Raw genomic sequence first — 22191 nt, forward strand, 5'->3', positions numbered from 1 at the left:
GGGATAGAGGAACATGATTCAAAGTCCTAAACACTGGTATTACAGGACTGATTGGGTAATGTGGCTTCAAGGGTTTAATCTCTGTTATTGGAGGGCTGAGGAAGACACATTGTTAAAGATTGTCATATACAGTCAAGTGTTGCTTAACAAGGGTATGTTCTGAGAAATCATTAGGTAATTTAGTCATTTTGCAAACACTATAGAGTGTATTACACAAACCTAGATGGCATAGCCTACTATACACACCTGGGCTATATGGTATAGCCTGTTCCTCCTACGCTACAAACCTGTGCAGCAGGTTACACTGAGTACTGTAGGCACTGAGTACTGTGGGCAACTGTAACACAATGGTAAGTTATTTGTGCATCTAAACATGGAAAAAGTAACGTAAAATACAGCATAAAAGACAAAAAAAAAATGGTACATCTGTACAGGGCACTTACCATAAATGGTAAGCTGCAGAACTGGAAGTTGCTCTAGGTGAGTCTGTGCATCTAAACATAGAAAAAATAAGGTAAAATACAACATAAAAGGCAAAAAAAAAAGGGTGCACCTGTATAGGACACTTACCATAAATGGCAAGTTGCAGAACTGGAAGGTGCTCTGGGCAAGTCGGTGAGTGGTGAGTGAGTGTGAAGGCCTGGGACATTACTACACACTACTACAGACATACATACTGTACCCTTAGGCTACACTCAATTTAGTTTTAAATTTTTCTTTCTTCATTAATAAACTAGCCTTAGCTTACTGTAGCTTTTAACTTTATAAGCTTTAAAATTTTTTACTTTTTGACTCTCTTGTAACTTCGCTTAAAACAAAAACACACTGTACAGTTGTACAAAAATATTTTTTGTTTTATCCTTATCCTATATGCTTTTTTCTATTTTAAAAATTTAAAATGTGTTGTTGTTGTTGTTGTTAAAGACACAAGCACACACATTAGCCTAGGTCTACACAGGGTCAGGATCCATATCACTGTCTTATCCACCTCTGTATCTTGTCCCACTGGGAGGTCTACAATGTTGCTAGGTAACAGGAATTTTCCAGCTCCACTATAATCTTACCAGCCCACCACTGTATATGCAGTCCATCGCAGACAAACATTATGCAGTGCCTGACTGTAGTTACGAAGGTGTTGATGAGGTGGTATAGCTGGGGGTGGCTGGAGATTATCCATTTACTTGGTGGTCTGATGTGGGTGTAACTGAGATCCAAGGCTCTGTTTGGTCACAGCTGCAAGACCAGGACCTGGGACTGGAGTGCTGGGCACAATGTATTGGTGAGAGGGCCCCCGATGGAAGGACCAGGGACTAAAAAAGTCTGAGAAACACAACAAAGGTAGTCGGGGCAAAGGCAACAACAGAGATGTTTGAAAGCTGGGAGAGAAGCAGGAAAGGGGGCTGTCAGAGCCAAGGGATGAGGGTAGCTACATTTTCTGGAAGACCCCCTCCCCTCCTGTGAAATCTCTTTATATAGTTCCTAGATTCTCTCTCCATACAAAGGACCAGTCTTTCCAATAAATCTACAAATGATTTGGCTCTTGTTTTCCGAGGAAGTGAATTCCTGTGGAATAGTGGACTTAAGGGTTTCAGATGTCTGTATCATTCCTTATCCCTGTTATAGATGAGTGAATGAGGGACACAGGCACCGTTACAGATGTATAAAGAAGCCAAGTTTATTACAACTGAAGGCTACAAAACATGGAGAAGACTTAGTGTGGAGAAAGTAAACAGTCAAATGTCCTATGACCACTTACAGAATGCATTTCTCTACTCCATTTCATCAAAGTGTCAACATTCTGACTCTTAGTCCTTGTCCCTATCTCTGCCTTCAGAGAGAGTATAAGGAATTGGAAGGTTGCCCCGCACACGGCCCAGGGTCGGGCTGCAGTGGCAGTCTGTGGTGGACAGACTTGGTCTTCCTGTGTCTGCTGAGGTGAGACTTGAGGCTGAAGCCCTGCCCACATGTCTTGCACACATACGGCTTCTCCCCCTTATGTGTCATTTGATGTAAGGTGAGGTGTGACTTTTGGAGAAAGCCTTGGCCACACTCTCTGCACACACAAGGCTTCTCTTCTGAGTGAGCCCGCTTGTGTGTGATTAGAGCTGACTTATTGCCAAAGCCCAGTCCACACTGCCCGCACATGTAGGGCTTCTCCCTCAAGTGCTTCCGCTTGTGCCTGATGAGACCGGCCTGGTGGCTAAAGCCTCGCCCGCACTCCCGGCACACATACGGCCTCTCCCCTGAGTGCGTCCTCTGGTGTGCAACAAGGTTTGACTTCTGGCTGAAGCCTCGCCCGCACTCCCCACACACCATGGGCTTCTCCCCCGAGTGCGTCCTCTGGTGTCTGATGAGGTTGGATTGCTGGCTGAAGCCCCGGCCACAGTCCTTGCACACAATGGGCTTCTCCCCTGAGTGTATGTTCTGGTGTCTGTTGAGGTGTGACTTGAGACTAAAGCCTCGCCCACACACCCCACACACATACGGCTTCTCCCCGGTGTGCGTCCGCCTGTGAGAAATGAGGGTTGAATTCTGGCTGAAGCTGTGCCCACACACCCCGCACACATAGGGCTTCTCCTTTGAGTGTGTCCTCTGGTGGTTGACAAGGGTGGTCCTCTGCCTGAAGCATCGCCCACACTCCTTGCAGGCGTAGGGCTTCTCCCCAGAGTGCGTCCTCTGGTGGGAGATGAGGTTTGACCTGTCGCTGAAGCCCAGGCCGCAGTCACTGCACACGATGGTCTTCTCCTCCAAGTGTGTCCTCTGGTGTCTCACGACAGCTGACTTCTGGCTGAAGCCTTTGCCGCATTCCCGGCACACGTAAGGCTTTTCCCCCGAGTGTGTCCTCTGGTGTATGATGAGGTTTGATTTCTGGCTGAAGCCTCGCCCACACTCAGCGCACATGTAAGGTTTCTCACCGGAGTGTGTCCGCTCGTGTATGATTAGCGTTGACTTCCGGTTAAAGCCTCGTCCACACTCCCTGCACACAATCGGCTTCTCCCCCGAGTGTGCCTTCTGGTGTCTGGCAAGGCTCTTCTTTAGGCTGAAGCCCTTCTCACATACCCCACACACGTAGGGCTTCTCCCCTGAGTGTATCCGCTGGTGACTGAGCAGGTTTGTCATCTTGCTGAAGCTAAGTCCACACTCTCCACAGTTGACTGTTCCAAATCCTAAGACTTCTATCCTCTTCAACAATTTGTCTGTTTCCTCAGGGGTCCCTGTCTGAGCTGGGCTGGCTTCTAACTCCACCCCTCTGAGGCTGTTCTGAGAGCTGACTGGCTGCCTCTGGGGTGGCCTGGAGAACGCTCCCAGAGTCCTTTTCTTTGTTCTTCCAAACAAAGGCATGGCACCTTCTCCCTCGGGACCTTCTGCTTGATCACTCCAGGGTCTCCCCTCAGAGGCTTGTTGCTGCTTCTCCTGGTCCCCTGGGCCCGGATCCCCAGGCTGGAGGTTACCTTCTGCACACAAGCATGTGAAGATCCAGGGGGGATGATTACACAGCACATGCTGCATGGGGAATTTCTGACTGGAGAAACCCGGAGGGCAGAAAGGATCGAGGTAGAGCTCTGGCTCTGGATCTGCTGCAGAGAGAAAAGTGTGAGTCACAACTGAGTCCTCAGTGGGCAGCCTGAGCAATCAGCTTAGTCAGATACCCTAGGCTTCAAAACACTTAGGCCTTAAGTGCCATCCAACCGGGACTTCCGTTACATGGCCTACTCTCCAGCCTACCGCTACTTCTTACATCTAGCATTACAATCTAGAAAACCCACTCGTTAAGACCTGCTCTACATATAAGACTATAGAAGCATCCCTGGCATTTTTGGGTGTGTAAATAGGGCCAGTATGGAAGAGTTCCCCCTCACCTTCAATACAATTAATTACTCTCTAACTCACAACCATGCACACCGAGATAAATCATGTCCACAAGTACTTTCTTCTTTGATGGAAAGATGTCTAACCCTAGGACTCATGTGGAAATGTCCTTCCTTATTTCCCTATGAGGACAAGGGGATGGATTGAGAACGCGGTTATTTGGAATGAACAGAGAAGCCCTGGTGTAGGGAGGAGCATGAGAGGGTAGTGAAACAGTATGTGACACACCCGAACTGCTGTCTCCCCACTCAAGGAAGATTTGTTAGATTACTCTATGCCAGAATTTCTAGGAGGCAGTAGGCTTTCAGCAATGGACAACACAGAGCCCAGGCCCCCAATGACTTAAAGGATGCTCCCTCCTGGTACCCCCAACCTATTTCCATAATTAGTGTAAATAAAATTTTCCCCAAAAATCAGTGTAAAAGAAGATATTTCTACTTACAGTGCCTCTTGTGTAGGAGATGTCAACATTGAGTATACTGTTTTATCACAACTGGGTCTAGTCAGCTGAAGGCAATCAATGACCAGGCAACATGAGTAACCAGGTAGAGATCTCGATGGATCTACCCGAATGCTCTTTTCTTGACCAATGAACAATCAAGCTTATTGAAAGTGTACACATCCACATTCCAGAATTATTCCATGCTACACGAAATGCTACTTTTCAATCCTAATTACAATGAGCAGAACCACCTTTTCCTAACACTTAAAAATTCCTGACTCTTCCTACTCAGCAAACTGCCTAAGTGAATGTCTTCCCTTCTGTGTTTCATTGCCTGGCCAGTAAATAAGCTCAACTTTTCTCCTTTCAGTAGCTCTGGCGGCCTTTACCTCTGGCTTTGATGACAGATGGAGGAACCAACAATCTAACCTGATGCCTGCCTCTCCCCACACCAGTGCTGAGGAGCTCCTGCAGAGAAAGCCTGCTCTTCCAGCCCTTGTAATCAGGACAGGTACCCAGTGGTCCCTCAAGACCCTTTCTCAGCAGTAAATCCTAGCTGCTTTCACTGAGTTCTCACTAAGTTTATTTGGTTTAATCTAGGTTGTCTGAGGTTCCACAACTCATAACTGATTTTGTGTTCTATTTCTGGCCAGCAACTTCCTTGAGATTATGGAAACTTGAGTTGGGTGGAGTTGTCAGATTTGATTTATTGGCTATTTTGTTTCTCTTGAATACGACAGGAGAAGGGAAGCAACTGCTCATATCTCCTTGGCTTACCTTCATACATATTAGGGCATAGTCATGGGTAAGTAGGTCTTTCAGCAGTAAAAGGAACTCCTCTGTCTGTCCTGAGTTAAGCACAGTGACTATGATTTTGACACAGGTAATACCTCCCACCCACCCTTATAAGAACCAAGGCTTCTGATATGTAGGCTTATTACAGCCCTAACTGCTGTGCCTATATGTAAAGTGGCAGGCTTTTATTTACACTAAATGTATTTCAGAATTATAGAAGCGCCTTCAGAGAAATCTTAATTCAACATGGTTTTAACATTTATATGGAGTGACAGAAGAAAAACAAAACTTTAATTCTCCATTAGTCAATTTTTTCAGTTGGTCACCAAATCTGGCATTCTGTGTATACGCTAGGAATATTTAGTCTGAGAAGAAATTTTAACACAAAATATTACCAGGTTAATGAATTTATTTATAAAATATTTTAAATCTAAGGTGCTCCTGCACTGATAGGTTTATAGAGACTAATGGGCACTGACACAAATTTAAAATTTAAAAACTCGAGAATAACAAAATTAAAAAAAAAAAATCAGGCCAGGCGTGGTGGCTCACGCCTGTAATCCCAGCACTTTGGGAGGTTGAGTCGAGTGGATCACTTGAGGTCAGGAGTTTGAGACCAGCCTGGCCAACATGGTGAAACCCTGTCTCTACTAAAAGTATAAAAACTAGCTGGGTGTGGTGGTGTGCACCTGTAATTTCAGCTACCCAGGAGGCTGAGGCAGGTGTTTGAACCTGCGTGGTGAAGGTTGCAGAGAGCCGAGATTGCGCCACTGCATTCCTGCCTTGGCAACAGAGCAAGATTCTGTCTCAAAAAAAAAAAAAAAAAAAAAAAAAAAAAATTGAAAATTGAACTCCTAATGATTCAAATATGCCAGTTTTTGAAGGAAATCTTTCTTGCTGCAGCTGAAGCTCTGGCTCTGAAGAAAAAAGTTTAGCTGTGAATTAAGCCAGGCGCCTTGCTTATTAGGTTGCACGATAAGAAAGAAATGTGAGGCACTCAGAGCTTATTTACTACAATATGTAAACAACCTTACTAGCTGGTATGTAACTAAAGGGTGGAATCAATATTTCAAAATAAGATAAAGCCTGCAAATAAGACAGATGCAATGTCTTTTCCCTTATTTTATCAGTGTAAATATAACATTAGCATAATATTCTAGTGATATAAAACTTGGTTCTGATATGTAGGCTTTCTCAAAGAAAGTTTAACTAATCTAAACTTCCAAGACTAATACATAGGTTCAGCATCCCTAATCTGCAAAGTTCCAAAATCTGAAAATCTTTAAGCACCAACATGCAGCCACAAATAGAAAATTCCACAGCTGATCTCATGTGACAGGTCACAGTCAAAACACAGGCATATAAAACTCAGTTTATTCAGCATCCTCAAAGGAAAAATATAATTACCTTCAGGCCAAGTGTACAAGGTGTACACAAAACATAAATGAAATTCCTGTTTAGACTAGGGTCCTATACCCAAGATATCTCATTATGTTTATGGTAATATTCTAAAATGCAAACCAACCAACCAACCAAACAAACAAACCCAAAATCTGAAACACTTATGGTCCTAAGCATTTTGTATAAGGGATATTCAACCTATACTGATTTTAAAAATCAGATAGGCTAATATTGCATTCATAAACATGTAAGATTAGGCACATGTAGATATATGTGTCCAACTAGTATCTTATAATTTACAGACAGTGCCAGAAATTATGTGAATCTACAATTACTTTACTCAAAGTAAATACCAGAAATGGCATATTTTTCAGGCAGTTTTTAACTTAAGACTGATTATGTTGTTTTTCAATTTCTAAGATCTCTGTTAGGAAATCATTATAAGAATAAATATTTTTGTTAAAAAATTCAAAAACCAAACTACACAAAGTGTTCCCCTGCAATAATTTTATTTGTATTCTTGCCTAAACTAATGAGATCAGCCTTATGTTAATTATTTGAGACTGAAACTTAAAACTTTAAATACCATCCATCAACACTATATATGCTTAAAAACATGTACAATTATTTAGCTTGCCAAGAAACAGAAAAAAGCTTAAACTTGACAATAATACTGGTAACTGAAAAAGAATTATAACTTGGTGTATTTCTGTCCTCCATATGAAAAATAACTAATTTTTGTCTTTTGTATACTCAACTTAGAAATAAAAGCTCTATTTTTACCTCACCAGATTTCCAATTTCTCATTCTTTATTTTTTAAATTTTTTACAGATAGGATCTCACTCTGTGGCCCAGGCTGAAGTGCAGTGGTACAATCATAGATCATGTAGTCCAAATTCTTGGGCTCAAGCAATCCTCTCTCCTCAGCTTCCTAAGTAGCTGGGACTACAGGCACACAACACCTCACCCTGGCTAATTATAAAAAATTTTTTAGAAACAGAGTCTTGCTATGTTGCCCAGGCTGGTCTTGAACTCCTGGCCTCAAGTGATCCTCCTGCCTTGGTCTCCCTCAGCCTCCTGAGTAGCTAGGAATACAGGTGCAAGCCACAGCACCTGGCTCTAGTTCTCATTCTTATGCTTCTGTGTTACCTCTTACCAGGCTTGTTAGTCAATATAAATAACAAGGATTATTCACTTCAGGAGGGCATATAATTCTTCATAATTATGGTAACTCCTGTTACTTTTAAAAAACTAATTAATTTTTAAATTGACAAAAAATGTATATATTCATTGTGTACATTTTAAAATATATATACATTGTGACATGGCTAAATTGAGCTAATTAATATATTGCATCACCTCACATACCTATCATTTTTTGTGATGAGAACACCTAAAATCTACTCTGAGTGATTTTCAAGAATACAATATATTGTTTTTTTGTTTGTTTTTTTTGAGACGGAGTCTTGCTCTGTCGCCCAGGCTGGAGTGCAGTGGCGCGATCTCGGCTCACTGCAACCTCCGCCTCCCGGGCTCACGCCATTCTCCTGCCTCAGCCTCTCCGAGTAGCTGGGACTACAGGCGCCCGCCACCACGCCCGGCTAATTTTTTGTATTTTTGGTAGAGACGGGGTTTCACCGTGGTCTCGATCTCCTGACCTCGTGATCCGCCCGCCTCGGCCTCCCAAAGTGCTGGGATTACAAGCGTGAGCCACCGCGCCCGGCAATATATTGTTATTAACTGTAGTCATCATGTTATACAATAGATCTCTTGGACTTATTCCTTCTATGTGAAAATCCTTTGACCAACATCTTCCCCAACCACCCCCACCCTAGTAACCACCATTCTATTCTCTGCCTCTGTGAGTCCAACCTTTTTAGACTGCACATATAAGTAAGATTGTGTGGTATTTGTCTTTCTATGACTGGCTTATTTCACTTAATATAACATCCTCCAGGTTCATCCATGTTGTTGCAGATGATTCTGTTACATTTATTGAATTAGCATTCTGATCAGTGAAACAGCCAAGAAAATTAAATACTTTTCTTGTAACTAGCCTATTTTGAGGATTCTGATATTGCCTGTCTTAAATCCAAGTCCCAAATATAGAACAATGAAACTGTTAAGATGTATTTTATACCTAGAACAGTCTTCCTCCCGTTACACATATATTTTGGGTTTCCAAGACAGCTTCCTGGGCAACCACAATGACTTGCTCCTTGGATTGTACAGCATTCTTTTTAATGTGCTCAACATCATTGTGAGAGCTGCTGTTTTTCTTTAAATTAAAACAAGGATTAAAAACAAGAGACAAAAAAGATAGGTTTTGCTTTAAGACAATGATAGGTAAGCTGCTTGTTATTAATATAAATGTTCTGATAATTCTATACTTCTCAGGTTGAGAAAACACATATTTGTGTAAATGTACAAAGGTCAGGGTGTATAGCATTTTCCCAGCCTCCACCTGCCAATTCTAGAATGAACACACAGGTCAGATAATGCCCCTATATCCTCTCCTTCTCTGTCCAACATTCCTTCCATGTCCTTGGCTAGACCTACCTCTGTTGTTCCTTGAGAGGAAGATTTTTGTAAGATTCCCTCAAGTAGATAGCTTCTTCCTTTCATATATCAAGCATTACAGAGTGGGATGAATGTCCTTGTTTTGTAATGTGGCTTCCACACCATTGCCTACCATACTTCTTTTAGGACTATCCACAGGCCTCCTGATTTCACACACTGCCCTGAATATTTGATCACCTACCAGCCTCACATCCTCTCCACACCAATACCTGTCAGCACTCTCAGGGTGCTTCACAGGGCTGAGCCTCTGGCTAAGACTCCAACTTCTCAGCAACACTGACCTCAGCTGCACTGTGAACGCTGTTCACAGACACTGCACAATCTTCACATTCTCTCCTGTGCACATTCCCTTCTCTGACACAGCCTTTTCTTCTACTTTCTGACTCACTTTGCTCAAGCACCATGGGCACATTTGTTCCTGACCTTATCTGGGGCTTCAATCCATGACCTTTTAGCTTATACACCAGTCCCTCATCTTTACTCCTTCATACAACTGAGATCCAATGGACTTATATATCCAACTGACCTTTTATGGAACTATATATTCGGCGGAGAGTCTATGAAACCACTATGGTGCTCTCACAACGATGCTGTTATGGACTGAGTTGTATTCCCCCCAAATTCTTATGTTGAAGCTGTAACCCCTAATGTGACTGTATTTGGAGACAGGGCGTTTAAAGAGGTAATTAAGGTTAAATGAGGTCGTAAGGGTGGGCCCTAATCCAATGGGGCTGGTGTCCTTTTAAGAAGAGGAAGAGACGACAAAGATGTGTGAGCATTGAGAAAGGGCCATGTGAAGACACAGGGGGAAGGTGGCCATCTGTAAGTTCAGGAGTGAGGCCTCAGAGCAACCAAACCTGCTGACAACTTGATCTTGAACTTCTGGCTTCCGGAACTATAACTAAATGAATTTCTGTTGTTTAAGCCAGCTAGTCCATAGTATTTTGTCATGGAGGCCCAAGGTGACTAATACAGATGCTTTACTTCCTTTGCCCTGACCTTCCTTCTTTCCTATCGCTGTAGTAATACGCCTACTCATCTGCCTCAGTCAACCCCTAAGCAAGTCTCAAGAAATTTATCAGTTATTAAGTAAACATGAAAGGTCAAAGTCACTATTAAAAGTTAACACCACTTGGTTTGACAGCAAATGCAACACCAGCTACATGCTGCTGCTTAAAAGCAAAACACTCAAATGACATTGTTTTTATTTTAAAATAAAAGGATGAACAACAAAATACCAAAAAGATGCACAAGAAAGTACGGTGCTAAGACTAAAAAGAAAATAAAGAGGAAGTTAAAGGAAAGAATAGCTCATGGAACTAAGAGAATTTCAGTATTAAAAACTTCATTAATGAGTAAGATAAAAATATCCTGAATCTTTATATACCTAATAGAACGATAAAGTGAAATATAACACAAAAACTTAGAAATAAATGGAGAAGTTGATATAAATTACAATGACTGTGGAGACCTTTAGGATTCCTTCTAACAGATGAACAGTAAGGTTACAAGCAAGTTGAAAAACAGCAACAATTTATATTATGTATGCTATGGTCCCTCAATTTGAAGACAGAATTAATCAATTTAATAAAAACGAGAGGAGAAAATTTCTTACCCAGAAAAAGAAAATATATACTTCTGTGCAAACATTTATAAAATTGTCAAAAGAATTTTAAAAATTAAAGCACATATATAATTTCTTAAAGTTATCTATGCGTCTGTCATTTAAAAATAATGCAAAGTAGGATGAAAAATTCTTAGCAGCCCCTTGTCCAGCCCTCCCCAATTCTATCCCCACAGAGGTAACCACTAGTAATGGTAAATAACAACAGACTTCTGTGTTCACATAAACATATGGATATACACTCTTTCATACACTTCTCTGTTTAACAACAAACTCAACTGCATAATATACAAAATCCTATAACTTTTTCACTTAGTAAGTTATTCATTTAGTGTCTGATTTAAAGAAGATAAAGTAAAATTTAATTATAATTAGCGAACAGATAGGAAATCTCACCACAAAGAAAAGTGTAGTAAAAGTGAATGGAAATTGCAGAACTGAAAAATAAGTGAAATGAAGGATTCACTGGCCAGAGCTTAGCACATTGGAAATGACAAATGAGACAGTAAACTTGAAGACAGACCAACAGAAATCATCCAGTCTAAAGAACAGAGAGAAAAAAAAAAGATTTAAAAATATGGAAAGGATCTATAACCTGTGGGATTATATAAAAAGGACTAATATACATGTGCCTATAGTCCCAAAAGGGGACAGAGAGAATCAGGCAGATAAAAACATGTAAGGGAAGAATGTACTTAAGGCAGTCACATCACAGTGAAACTGCTGAATACCAAAAAGTACAGAGAAAAGTAGCCAAAGGAAATAAAGCTAAATTATGTTCATGGTGACTTCTCCATCAGAAACAATGGCAGGCACAACAGTGGAATGTTATCTTTAGCGTGCTGAAAAAATAACCAATGTAGAATTCTACATCAAGCAAAGATACACTTCAAGAATGAAGGTAAAATAAAGACACTTTCAGAAGCAAGAGAACACACTGCCACCTGTACCATAAGAAATGCCAAATGAAGTCCTTACAGTTCAAGAAAAATAATACCAAAGGTAAACTCAGATTTTCAAACAAACAAAAAGAATAGAAAATGATAAATTATCTGGATGAGTTAAAGACTATTTTTTCTCTTAATTAAAAAATACATGGTAGAAAACAAATCCAGATGAGTATTTAAAACAAACATTTTAACATTGTAATAAGGAGTGTATAATACAAATGACAACTATAGCACAAAGGATGTTGGGAGGAGGGGGTGATTGGAACTGTGTAATTGCAATGCTCTTACATTTTATATTTTACCCAGATTAAGTATTAATAGAATATAAAAAGTTAAGGCTACGTATTGTACTCCCTTAGAGCACGGGCCAGCTTTTTCTTAACTTTTTCTTAAAGATAGTAAATAGTTCAGGCTTTGATGGTTAAGAGGCAAAATTAAGGATATTATATAGATATTTATATAAAATTATATAATGTAATATAATATAACATTATAAAATGTAAAAGCCATTCTTGAATAGCTCACAGTTTTTTTAGAATTCCATTTCAATTTCTCTATTGGCTTTTTAGATTTCTTCCTCCCACTGGGCTTGCCTTCTTTCTTTAGGTCACAGTTGTTTCCATATTCTTGATGATCTTTTTAAAAAACAGTAACAAGAGAAAGAAGCCCGTAAATATGAAAGAGAACTGAGTGAGCTAGAGAGGAGAAACCCACTGGGAGGAAAAAAGGCTTCCTAGTGGAGGAAGGAGACAAGAGACACCAGGAAAGCCCGTCCATACTCGAATGAAGATGGAGGCCGTGTCAGGCAATCTAAACAGCAGCCCAGGAGGTCAGGAGAACAGCTTCCCTCCCCAGCACCTGAGCAACGCCTCCGCTCCCCCAGCCCTCTGAGCTGCTGAGCTCATGTCTCATTTGCCCAGTGTTTTCCCACTCACCTGGACACGTTGCCGGTGAACGTTTTTTCTCCTCTCTCCAGGTCTCTTTCCCTTGCTCCAGCTGGGTGATGAGTTCTGGTTTAGAAAATGAAATTCCTGCTCACAGGAAAAGAAAATAAGTAACTGGGTTATGGGCTCAAGAGCCCATTCAAGAATTCAAAGCTAAACAGCCTAGGAAACTTCAAAGGTAGTACAAAGCCCGGAGTTGGAAGGGGTGAGTGGGGCTCTCAGAAATGGAAGGGATGAGTGGGCAGCGAACTCAGATGAGAGTACACTGATTCTATTCCATGCCGAGCAGATGAACACCCCTCTCATTTAAAACAAGTTAACATAGGATGAGAACCCCAGCCTGAGAAAAAAGGCCTAGAAATGCAGAGTAGCACGCACAATACACATATGCACACACACAACAAATCTACCCATTTTCGACTCTGCAAAATCAGACCCTCCCTGGGGAAACACGAATAAAATGTCGTTGCTTTTTGGTCCAACCCAAAGGTCAAGTAACAAAGCAAGTTGGCCGCTTCAAGCATAGCCTAAAATTCCCAGCAATAAGAATGGGAATCCTAACAGATATCAGGCTTACCCAGTGAGACCAGGTTGCTGTAGTTCTCCAGCATCACCTCTCTGTACAGAGTCCTTTGAGCAGGGCTCAGCAGCCTCCACTCATCCTGGGTGAAATCCACAGCCACATCCCTGAATGCCATGTGTGCCTGTAACACAAAACTAAGCCCTGCTCACTCAGAAGCCAGCCTTGCCCATGGCAGGGTGAGGGGCAGGGAGAAGGCTGCCCTGGGGGAGGCAGGTGAGATATCAAGATCCCTGCCTTTGACAGTGACCCTGGTGCTATGTGTTCTAAGACTTTCAAATCCCTGTCTCTACCCAGCCAGTGGCATTTGTGAACCCATACAGTCAAGGTCCTGGGGGGCCATACAGGGTATGTGTGCACAAAATGGAGTCCCTACATTTTGGGAACTTTAAATCTAGGCAGACAGAAGAGCAAGCAACATATAAAATGTAAGCAACAATAAAGGATAACAGATTTTCTGAGTTTTAAGAATTTAGAAGATCAAATAGTCCACTATAACTCAGTAATTCCTCAAAATCCTATGGCTTGGCTTTCTCGGGCCTGATGGTCACAAGCAGAGAGTAGTGAAGCCCTGGAATCATGGTGCCTGGGTTTCAGACCCACCTCTGCCACCAACTAGTATCCCAGTTTTCTTACCTGTGAAATGTAGAAAACAGTTCATTAAACTTCCAGCCTTAGACTGTGAGTGCTCACCATGGAGCTTCTTGGCCACTCAGTCCAAAAATTCATCTTTGCATCCTATTCTCATGCCCCTGCCCAGTTTTATTCTTTTAATTTTCTTAGCACTATTTCCAAATGGAGGACACACTGGAATAGAGATTAGAAAGGGTTTTCTAAGACAGGGCGTGGCAACTTGGTCTTGGAGAATGGGTTGGAATCAAGGGAAGAAGAAAGTGCTAGGAACTACAGATGAGGCATGTGGGGAGCAGGGACAAGGACATTATGAGCAAAGGAAGACAAAGCCAAAATGTAGGCAGGGAGGGCCCCCTAGGAGGAATAAAAGCCACCTACTGGTAGAATCCAGAACTTTTTCATCATCCCACACTGCAACACTGTAACTATTAAACAATAACTTCCCATTCTTTCCTCCAGCTAGATCCTGGTAGTGACCATTTTGCTTTCTGTCTCCATTATATATGTGGTTATTCTATGTAGCTACAATAAGTGGAATCATATATGTCCTTTTGTGTCTGACTTATTTCACTTAGCATGTCTTCAAGATTTACCATGTAGAAGCATGCACTCAGAATTTACTTCCTTGTTAAGACTAAATAATACTCCATTGTGTGTATATACTACATTTTGTTTATGCATCTGTTAATAGACGTTTGGTTTGTTTCTAGCTTCTGGCTATTCTTCCATGCACACGGTTGTATAAATATTTGTTGGAGTCCCTTCAGCTCTTTTGGGTATACACTCAAAAGTGGAATTACTGGATCAAACAGCAATTCTATAGGAACCACCACACTGTTTTCCACAGCAGCTGTACCATTTTGCATTCCCACCAGCAGTGCACAAGGGTTCTGTTTCCTCCACATCCTTGTCAACACTTACTGCTTTCTAGTTCTGGGGTTTTTTAAAGTAATAGCCATACTAATTGGTATAAGGTGGTATCTCATTGTGGTCTTCATTTGTATTTTCCTAATGTGAGTGATAGTGAACATCTTTTCAGGTGCTTATTGGCCTCATGTATATCTTTGCAAAAATGACTTCAAATCCTTTGTCCATTTTTAAGCTGGGGTGTTCTTCTATTGTTGTTAAACTGTAGGAGTTCTTTATATATTCTAAATATTAATCCCTTATCAGATATGTGACTTGCAAATACATTGCCTTCCTTTGATGAATGAAAGTTTTAAATTTTGATGAAATCCAAGTTCACTATTCTTTTCTTTCATTGCCTACGTTTTGGTGTCATTTCCAAGAAATCATCACCAAATCCAATGTTATAAAGATGTTCACCTAGGTTTTCATCTACAAATTTTATAGTTTTCACATTTATGTTTAGGTCTTTGATCCATTTTCAGTTAATTTGTGTATATTGTGTTAGGTAAGGGTTCAACTTCATTCTTCAGCACATAAATATACAGTTTGCCCAATAGGGTTTGTTGAGTATAGTCTTTTTTCATATTGAATGGTCTTGGCACTCTTGTCAAAAATCATTTGACCATATATGCAAGGGTTTATTTCTGGGCTCTCTATTCTGTTCTATTAGTCTGTAAGTCTGTTTTTATGCCAGTACCACAGTTTGGGTTACTGTTGCTTTGTGGTAAATTCTGAAATAAGGAACTGTAAGTCCTCCAACTTGGTTCTCTTTCATGATTGTTTTAGGTATTCAGTGTCCCTTGAGATTCCATATCAAGTTTAATATGAATTTTTCTATTTCTTAAAAAAATTGTTATTTTTATAGGGATTATATTGACTCTGTAGATTGGTTTGAGTAGTATTATTATTTTAACATTATTAAGTTTTCTGGCCAGGTGCGGTGGCTCACACCTGTAACCCTAGCACTTTGGGAGGCTGAGACAGGTGGATCACCTGAGGTCAGGAGTTCAAGACCAGCCTGGCCAACATGGCGAAACCCCGTTTCTATTAAAAATACAAAAATTAGCCAGGTGTGGTGGCAGCGCCTATAATCCCAGCTACTTGGGAGGCTGAGGCAGGAGAATCGCTTGAACCTGGGGGGTGGAGGTTGCAGTGAGCCAAGATCATGCCACTGCACTCCAGCCTGAGCAAAAGAGCAAAACTCCGTCTCAAAAAAAAAAAAAAATAGTTTTCCAGTCTACAAACATGTGATGTCTTTCATCTTTCTTTCAGCAGTATTTTGTAGTTTTCAGTGTATGTCTTTCATCTCCTTGGTTAATTCCTAAGCATTTTATTCTTTTTGATGCTATTTTAAACGAAATTGTTTTCCTCATTTTCTGTTAGGATTGTTCACTGTTAGTGTATAGATATGCAACTGATTTCTGTGTGTTGACTTCATATATTAGTTCTAATAGGTTTGTGTGTGTTTAGTCTTTAGGGTCTTCCACATTTAAGATCACGCCACCTGCAAACTCAGATAACTTCACTTTTTCCCATTCAGATGGCATTTGTTCCTTTTTCTTGCTTATTTTCTCTGGCTAACACTTCCAATACTCTGTTGGCTATAAGTGGCAAAAGTGGGCATTGCTGCCTTATTGCTGATGTTGGAGCTTTCAGTCTTTCACCATGGAGTATGTCAGCTGTGAGATTTTCGCATATGACCTTATCATATAGTGGTTTCCTTCTATTTCTAGTTATTTTCTATAAAAGGGCGCTAAATTCTGTCAAATACTTTTCTGCGTTGAGATGATCATGTGTTTTTTTTCTTTCATCTGTTAATGTGATATTTTATATGCATTGATTTTTTTTTTTTTTTTTTGAGACACAGTTTTTGCTCTTGTCTCCCAGGCTGGAGTGCAGAGGTGCAATGTTGGCTCACTGCAAGCTCTGCTTCCTGGGTCCAAGCAATTCTCCTGCCTCAGCCTCCAGAGTAGCTGGGATTACAGGCACGTGCCACCATGCCTGGCTAATTTTTTTGTATTTTTAGTACGGATGTGGTTTCACCATGCTGGCCAGGCTGGTCTCGAACTCCTGACCTCAGGTGATCTACTCACCTCAGCCCCCCAAAGTGCTGGGATTACAGGCGTGAGCCACTGTGCCTGGCCATATACCCATTTATTTTTGTATGTTGAACAATCCTGCATTTCCGGAATAAATTCCACTTGGTCATGGTGTATAATTCTTTTCAAATGCTTGTGGAATTCAGTTTGCTAGTATTTTGTTGAAATGTTTTGCATCAATGTTATAAACGATACAATTTTCTTATAGTGTCTTTGTCTGGTTTTGGTATCAGAGTAATGCTGGCCTCACAGAATGAGTCAGGCAGTATTCCCTCCTCTTCAATATTTTTGGAGAAGTTTGAGAAGAACTAGTGTTAGTTCTCTAAATGTTTGGCAGAATTCACCAGCAAAGTCATTAGGTCCAGGAGGACCTGATTCTTTATCAGGACGGTTTTGATTACTAATTCAATCTCCTCACTAGTTATACACTTATTCAAAATTTCGATTTCCTCATGATTCAGTCTTGATAGGTTTTGCATTCTAAGAATTTGCCCACTTCATCTAGGGCGTCCGATTTGTTGGCACACAATTCATAGTTCTCTTGTACAATCCTTTTTACTTCTGCAGAAACAATAGTAATGTCCTCACTTTCATTTCTGATTTTAGTAATTTGAGTTTTCTTATTTTCTTAGTCAATAAAGCTAAAGGTTTGTCAATTTATTTAATCCTTTCAAAGAACCAACTTTAAGTTTTGTTGCTCTCTGCTATTATCCTTCTATTCTCTATTTTATTTGACTCTGCTCCAGTGTTTATTATTTCCTTCCTTCTGCTAGCTTTAGGTTTAGTTTGTTCTTCTTTTTCTAGTTCCCTAAGTTGTAAAATTAGGTTGTTCCTTGGAGATTTTGCTTTCTAATGTATTTCAGCTAAAAATTTCCCTCCTAGCACTTTACTTCATCTCATAAGTTTTGCTATGTTGTGCTTCTTTCTCACTTGACTCTAAGTATGGTCTAATTTCCCTTGTAGCTTATTCCTCTACCTACTGGTTTAAGAGTATGTTCTTTAACTTTCACGTATTTGTGAATTTTTAAATTTTCTTTCAGTTATTGGTTTCAAGCTTCATCTTGTTGTGGTAGAAGATACTTCTTATGATATCAGTCTTAATTTGTGGCCTAACATGTAGTCTATCCTGCAAAATGTCCCATGTGTACTTGAGAAGAACGTGTATTCTATTTTTGTTGGGTACAATGTTTGGAATATGTTTATTATATCTATTTGATTTACACCTTGTTCAAGTCTTCTATTTCTTTACTTATTGTCTTTCTTATTGTTCTATCCATTATTTAGAGTGGGGTACTGAAATCTCCAATTATTATTATAAAACTCTACTCCCTATAATGCTGCCCACTTTTCTTTATATATTTTATGGGTCTGTTATGAGGTATATGTGTATAATTTTCATATCTTCTTGCTGTAGTAAACCTTTTATATTAATGTCTTCTTTATCTCTTGTAACCTTTTTCAATTTAAAGTCTATTTTTTCTGGTATTAATATAGCCACTCCTACTCTCTTTGGTTTCTATTTGCATGAAACATCTTTTTCCATTCTTTTACTTTGAAACTATTTGTGCCTTTGGATATAAAGTGAGTTTCTTGTAGACAGCATATAGTTAGATCATTTTTTTTTAAATCCACTATGCCAAATTGTTTTAGAGTTTAAAGCATTTACATATAAAATAATTACTGATAAGGAGGGACTGATTTCTGCTATTTTGCTTTTTGTTTTCTACATGTCTTGCAGATTTTTATTCTTAATTTCCTGTATTACTGTCCTTTTTTTGTCTTTAATTTTTTTAATGCAACTTTTAAATTCCTGTCTCATTTGCTTTTCTCTACATCCTACAGCTATTTTCTTTGTGGTAACCAAGGGGATTACACTTAATGTCCTAAACTTTAAAAACCGAATTTGAACTCATCAGCTTAACTTCAATAGCATATAAAAACTGTGTTCCTATACAGCTCCATCTCCAACTCATTACTGACGTCACAAGTCACAAAATTACATCTTTATGCACTGTGTGGTCAAAAACATAGACTATTTTTTTTTAAATGCAGTAGTCTCCTAAGTCTCATACAGAGAACAAAAAGTGAAGTTACAAAGCACAGTTACAGTAATACTAGCTTATATTACTACCTGTGTATTAACCTTTAATGGATAACTTAATTTTTTTATATGGCTTCACGTAACTGTCTAACATCCTTTTATTTCAACCTGAAAGACTCTTGTTAATATTTCTTTAGGGTAGGTCTAGTGGTTGTAATCTCCACGAACTTATCTGAGAATGCCTTAATTTCTGCCTCAGTAATGAAGGGCAGTTTTGCCAGATACAGAATTCTTGGTTGGCAGGCTTTTTTGTTTGTTTGTGTTCTTTTAGCACTTCGAATATATCAACCCACTGACTTCTGGCCTGAGAGGTTTTTCATAAGAAATTTGCTAATAATTTTATTGAGGATCCCTTGTATGTAGCATTGCTTTTCTCTTGCTGCTTTCAAAAATCCCTCTGTCACCTTTGGCTTTTGATGGTTTGATCACATTGTTTCTCAGTGTGAGTCCTTTTGAGGTTTTCCTACTTGTAGTTCATTGAGCTGCTTGGATGTTTATATTCAAGTCTTTTCATCAAACTTAGGAAGTTGTCAGCCATTATTTCTTCAAACAATCTCTCTGTCCCTTTTACCTCTTCTCCTGGGAATCCCATAAGGCATAGTTGATCCACTTAATAGTATCCCATAGTTCCCTTAGGCTCTGTTCACTTTTCTTTAATCTGTTTGTCTGTGTCCCTCAGACTTGATAATTGTCCTATCTCCCGGTTTGCTGATTCTTCTGTCTGCTCAAATCCACTTCTGAATCCCTCTAATGAACTTTTCTTTTCAGTTGTACTTTTTAAATCCAAAATTTATTTTTGGTTTATTTTTATGTTTTCTGTCTGTTTATTGATATTTCCATTTTGTTCTTACATTGTTTTCTTGACTTTCTCCACATCTTCCTTTAGCTCTTTAAGATGGCTGTTTTAAAGTCTTTGTTTAGTAAGTACACTATCGGGCCTTTGTCAGGGATGTTTTCAGTTTATTCATTTTTTTCCCCTTTGAATGGGTCATATTTTCCTCATTCTTTGTATGCCTTATGATTTTTGTCAAAAACTGGACATTTAAATCTTATAAAGCAGCAACTCTGTTAGAGTCTCCCTTTTGTTTGTATTTTTTTTTTATATTGATATGAGGTGTCTCCATGCTAGGAATCAGCCTGAGGTGTAAGCTTAAGGTCTTCTCAGGTGTTTTCTGAGCCTGTGCCTTTCCATGGGTATACCTTCTACACTCCCCCATATGCAGTTGCTTTTCAATATACTAGTCCTCAAATATTTGGCTCTCAAAGGGGAAAAAGAGAACTTCAGTGGGAAAAAACAGACTCTGGCTCCTTAAATCCCCTAAAAGCTACTTTAGCCAGTGGGGGGTTGCAATTGGCTGAAGTAGCTTTCAGAGGATTTAAGTGGACCACCTCTGTGATCAGAAACAGCAATTAACAATCAGAACACAGATCCTCAATATTTGGAGTAAAGGGTCCTTGTTGTCCACCATGTCTCCCACAAGCCATGTAGAAGCTGATCTAGGAATATAGGACAGCTACCTGCCATAGGGCTGGCAGGGTGGATGATAGGTAGCTGCTACTATACTAAGAGCTAAAATTAGCTGTGACTTACCCTCTATGCTTCCTTCCCCCTGGGAACTGGAGGCCTTCAACTAGACTCCAGAGTTCCAAAATAGGTACACCTGACAGATTCTGCCAGTATAATCGTTGTCTAGGTGGGGATGCAGATTCCAGAATCTTCCCATTCCATTACTGTGACGTTACTCTCAGGCAGTAAAACTTTCGAAGCTGAACAAAGAAATGCAGACTCTATCTCAAACTGTAGAATTGTGTGTTGTTCAGTTAACTACTAGGTGAATAACTGTGTCACGGGTTGTGCAGAAAGTGACGCTGAGGCAGGGGAGCAAGTAAGAGGAATTGGAGCTGAACTCTACTAGGCACCAATAAGGCAGTCAGGGTAAGACAAGGGAATGTGTCCATCCTGTTACAGCCAGTAATGGAGACAGGAAACACTCACCATTCCCCTGGCTCTCCGGGACCCTGTGGCTTTTTTTCCTTGTCTCCCTAAAGAAGGATGATATCTCAGAAGGTAGATCTGGGTAAGGAAAACAGAAATGAGAGGGTGTCAGGTGGAAATGCTCTCCCCATGAGTGAAGCAGGGCCTGCTCTTTAACCCCACAACTGGGGGAGCAGTGGCATAATGGGGAATGTATAAAGCAAGGAAAAGATACTGCTTGGAAGCAGCAAAGGAAAAGGAAAAACGAGCAAGAGAGAGTAATCCAGGGTCTTGCAAAACAAAAGAGAAAAACAACAACAACAAAAAAAACCCAAAGAATGCACCACCTCTCCTTCCCCTGCAATCCAGTAAAGAAACTGTACTTTGCTACACTGACAGAAGCATTTTCCTGAACTAGGGAAATCTCAAAAACATTAGAATCTTACAGTTCTGTTTACAGAAATGCAGACATGCGAACAGTTGTAGTCTATTAAAAAAAATGAAAATGAGAATCCAAACAATTCAACTAAAGAAAATTCCACCAAAAAAAATGGTGAGATGGAAAAAAAATTAAAACCATAACATTAAGCTAAATTAAATATCTTCAAACAAACATTTTGGGATATGAGATATATCCCAAATATATGAGATCATAAATTAAAAATTCAAAAACTAAGAATAGAAATGGACAAAAAAAGTAAAGACACAAAAAGATTTCAACAAACTTTTGAAAGAAATCAAAGAAAAAGACAATATTATATGATAAATGAAGACGAACTTATAAGACACTCAATGAGGAAGATTGAAATAAAAACATAATGAGCACTTAGTAATAGCCAGAAAACAAGAGAATGAAGTGAAATAAGAAGTAAAAAGGATCAGAGAGAAAGAAGCTGGAAAGGAAAACAGACAAAGAAGTAATATTCATATAATTAGTTCCTAGATACCAACAGTGGAAATATTTAAAAGTATAATGTAAGAAAACATTTTAAAAACAATTACCTGAATCTAAATATGAAAGGGCCTATGGGATGTGAGGGAAAAGTTGACTCATAACCACCAACTCTAAGACATGCACTAGAAAAACTATTAGACTTTAAAGAACAACAGGAATCCAAAGTGACTCTAAGCAAAAAACATGAGTTCTACCAGAGTTTTTGAAATTATTATTCAACCACTGCATACTGCTGGTGGGAATGTAAAATGTGGTATACCCACAAACCACTATGGTGGTTTCTCAAAAAATTTAAAATACAGTTGTTATGTGATTCACCAATTCGACTTCTG

At 39.7% G+C, this 22191-nt stretch overlaps 1 protein-coding gene across 12 annotated transcripts in view; it reads right to left on the reverse strand.

The window, feature by feature from the left end:
• Window positions 1–1650: 1650 nt before the first annotated feature.
• The window catches only part of ZNF133 (zinc finger protein 133), a 28631-nt gene continuing 8090 nt past the window's right edge, over window positions 1651–22191 (reverse strand). Inside the window, exons 1-5 of one of the 12 annotated variants that reach the window (XM_032142322.2) lie at window positions 20521–20623; window positions 13824–13994; window positions 13185–13311; window positions 12599–12694; window positions 1651–3578 (exon numbers count right to left, since the gene is read on the reverse strand). In XM_032142322.2, the coding sequence (XP_031998213.1) occupies window positions 1831–3578; window positions 12599–12694; window positions 13185–13305 (1965 nt within the window). In that variant the 5' untranslated portion in view covers window positions 13306–13311; window positions 13824–13994; window positions 20521–20623 and the 3' untranslated portion in view covers window positions 1651–1830. Of the gene's footprint in view, window positions 3579–8649; window positions 8788–12188; window positions 12299–12598; window positions 12695–13184; window positions 20487–20520; window positions 20624–22191 lie in introns of those variants that run through there. The other 11 variants (XM_058432911.1, XM_058432916.1, XM_058432914.1 and 8 more) reach the window with 11 other exon arrangements.

The sequence above is a fragment of the Hylobates moloch genome, unplaced genomic scaffold (genome assembly GCF_009828535.3).
Source record: "Hylobates moloch isolate HMO894 unplaced genomic scaffold, HMol_V3 SCAFFOLD_21, whole genome shotgun sequence".
Classification (NCBI taxonomy): Eukaryota; Metazoa; Chordata; class Mammalia; order Primates; family Hylobatidae; genus Hylobates; species Hylobates moloch.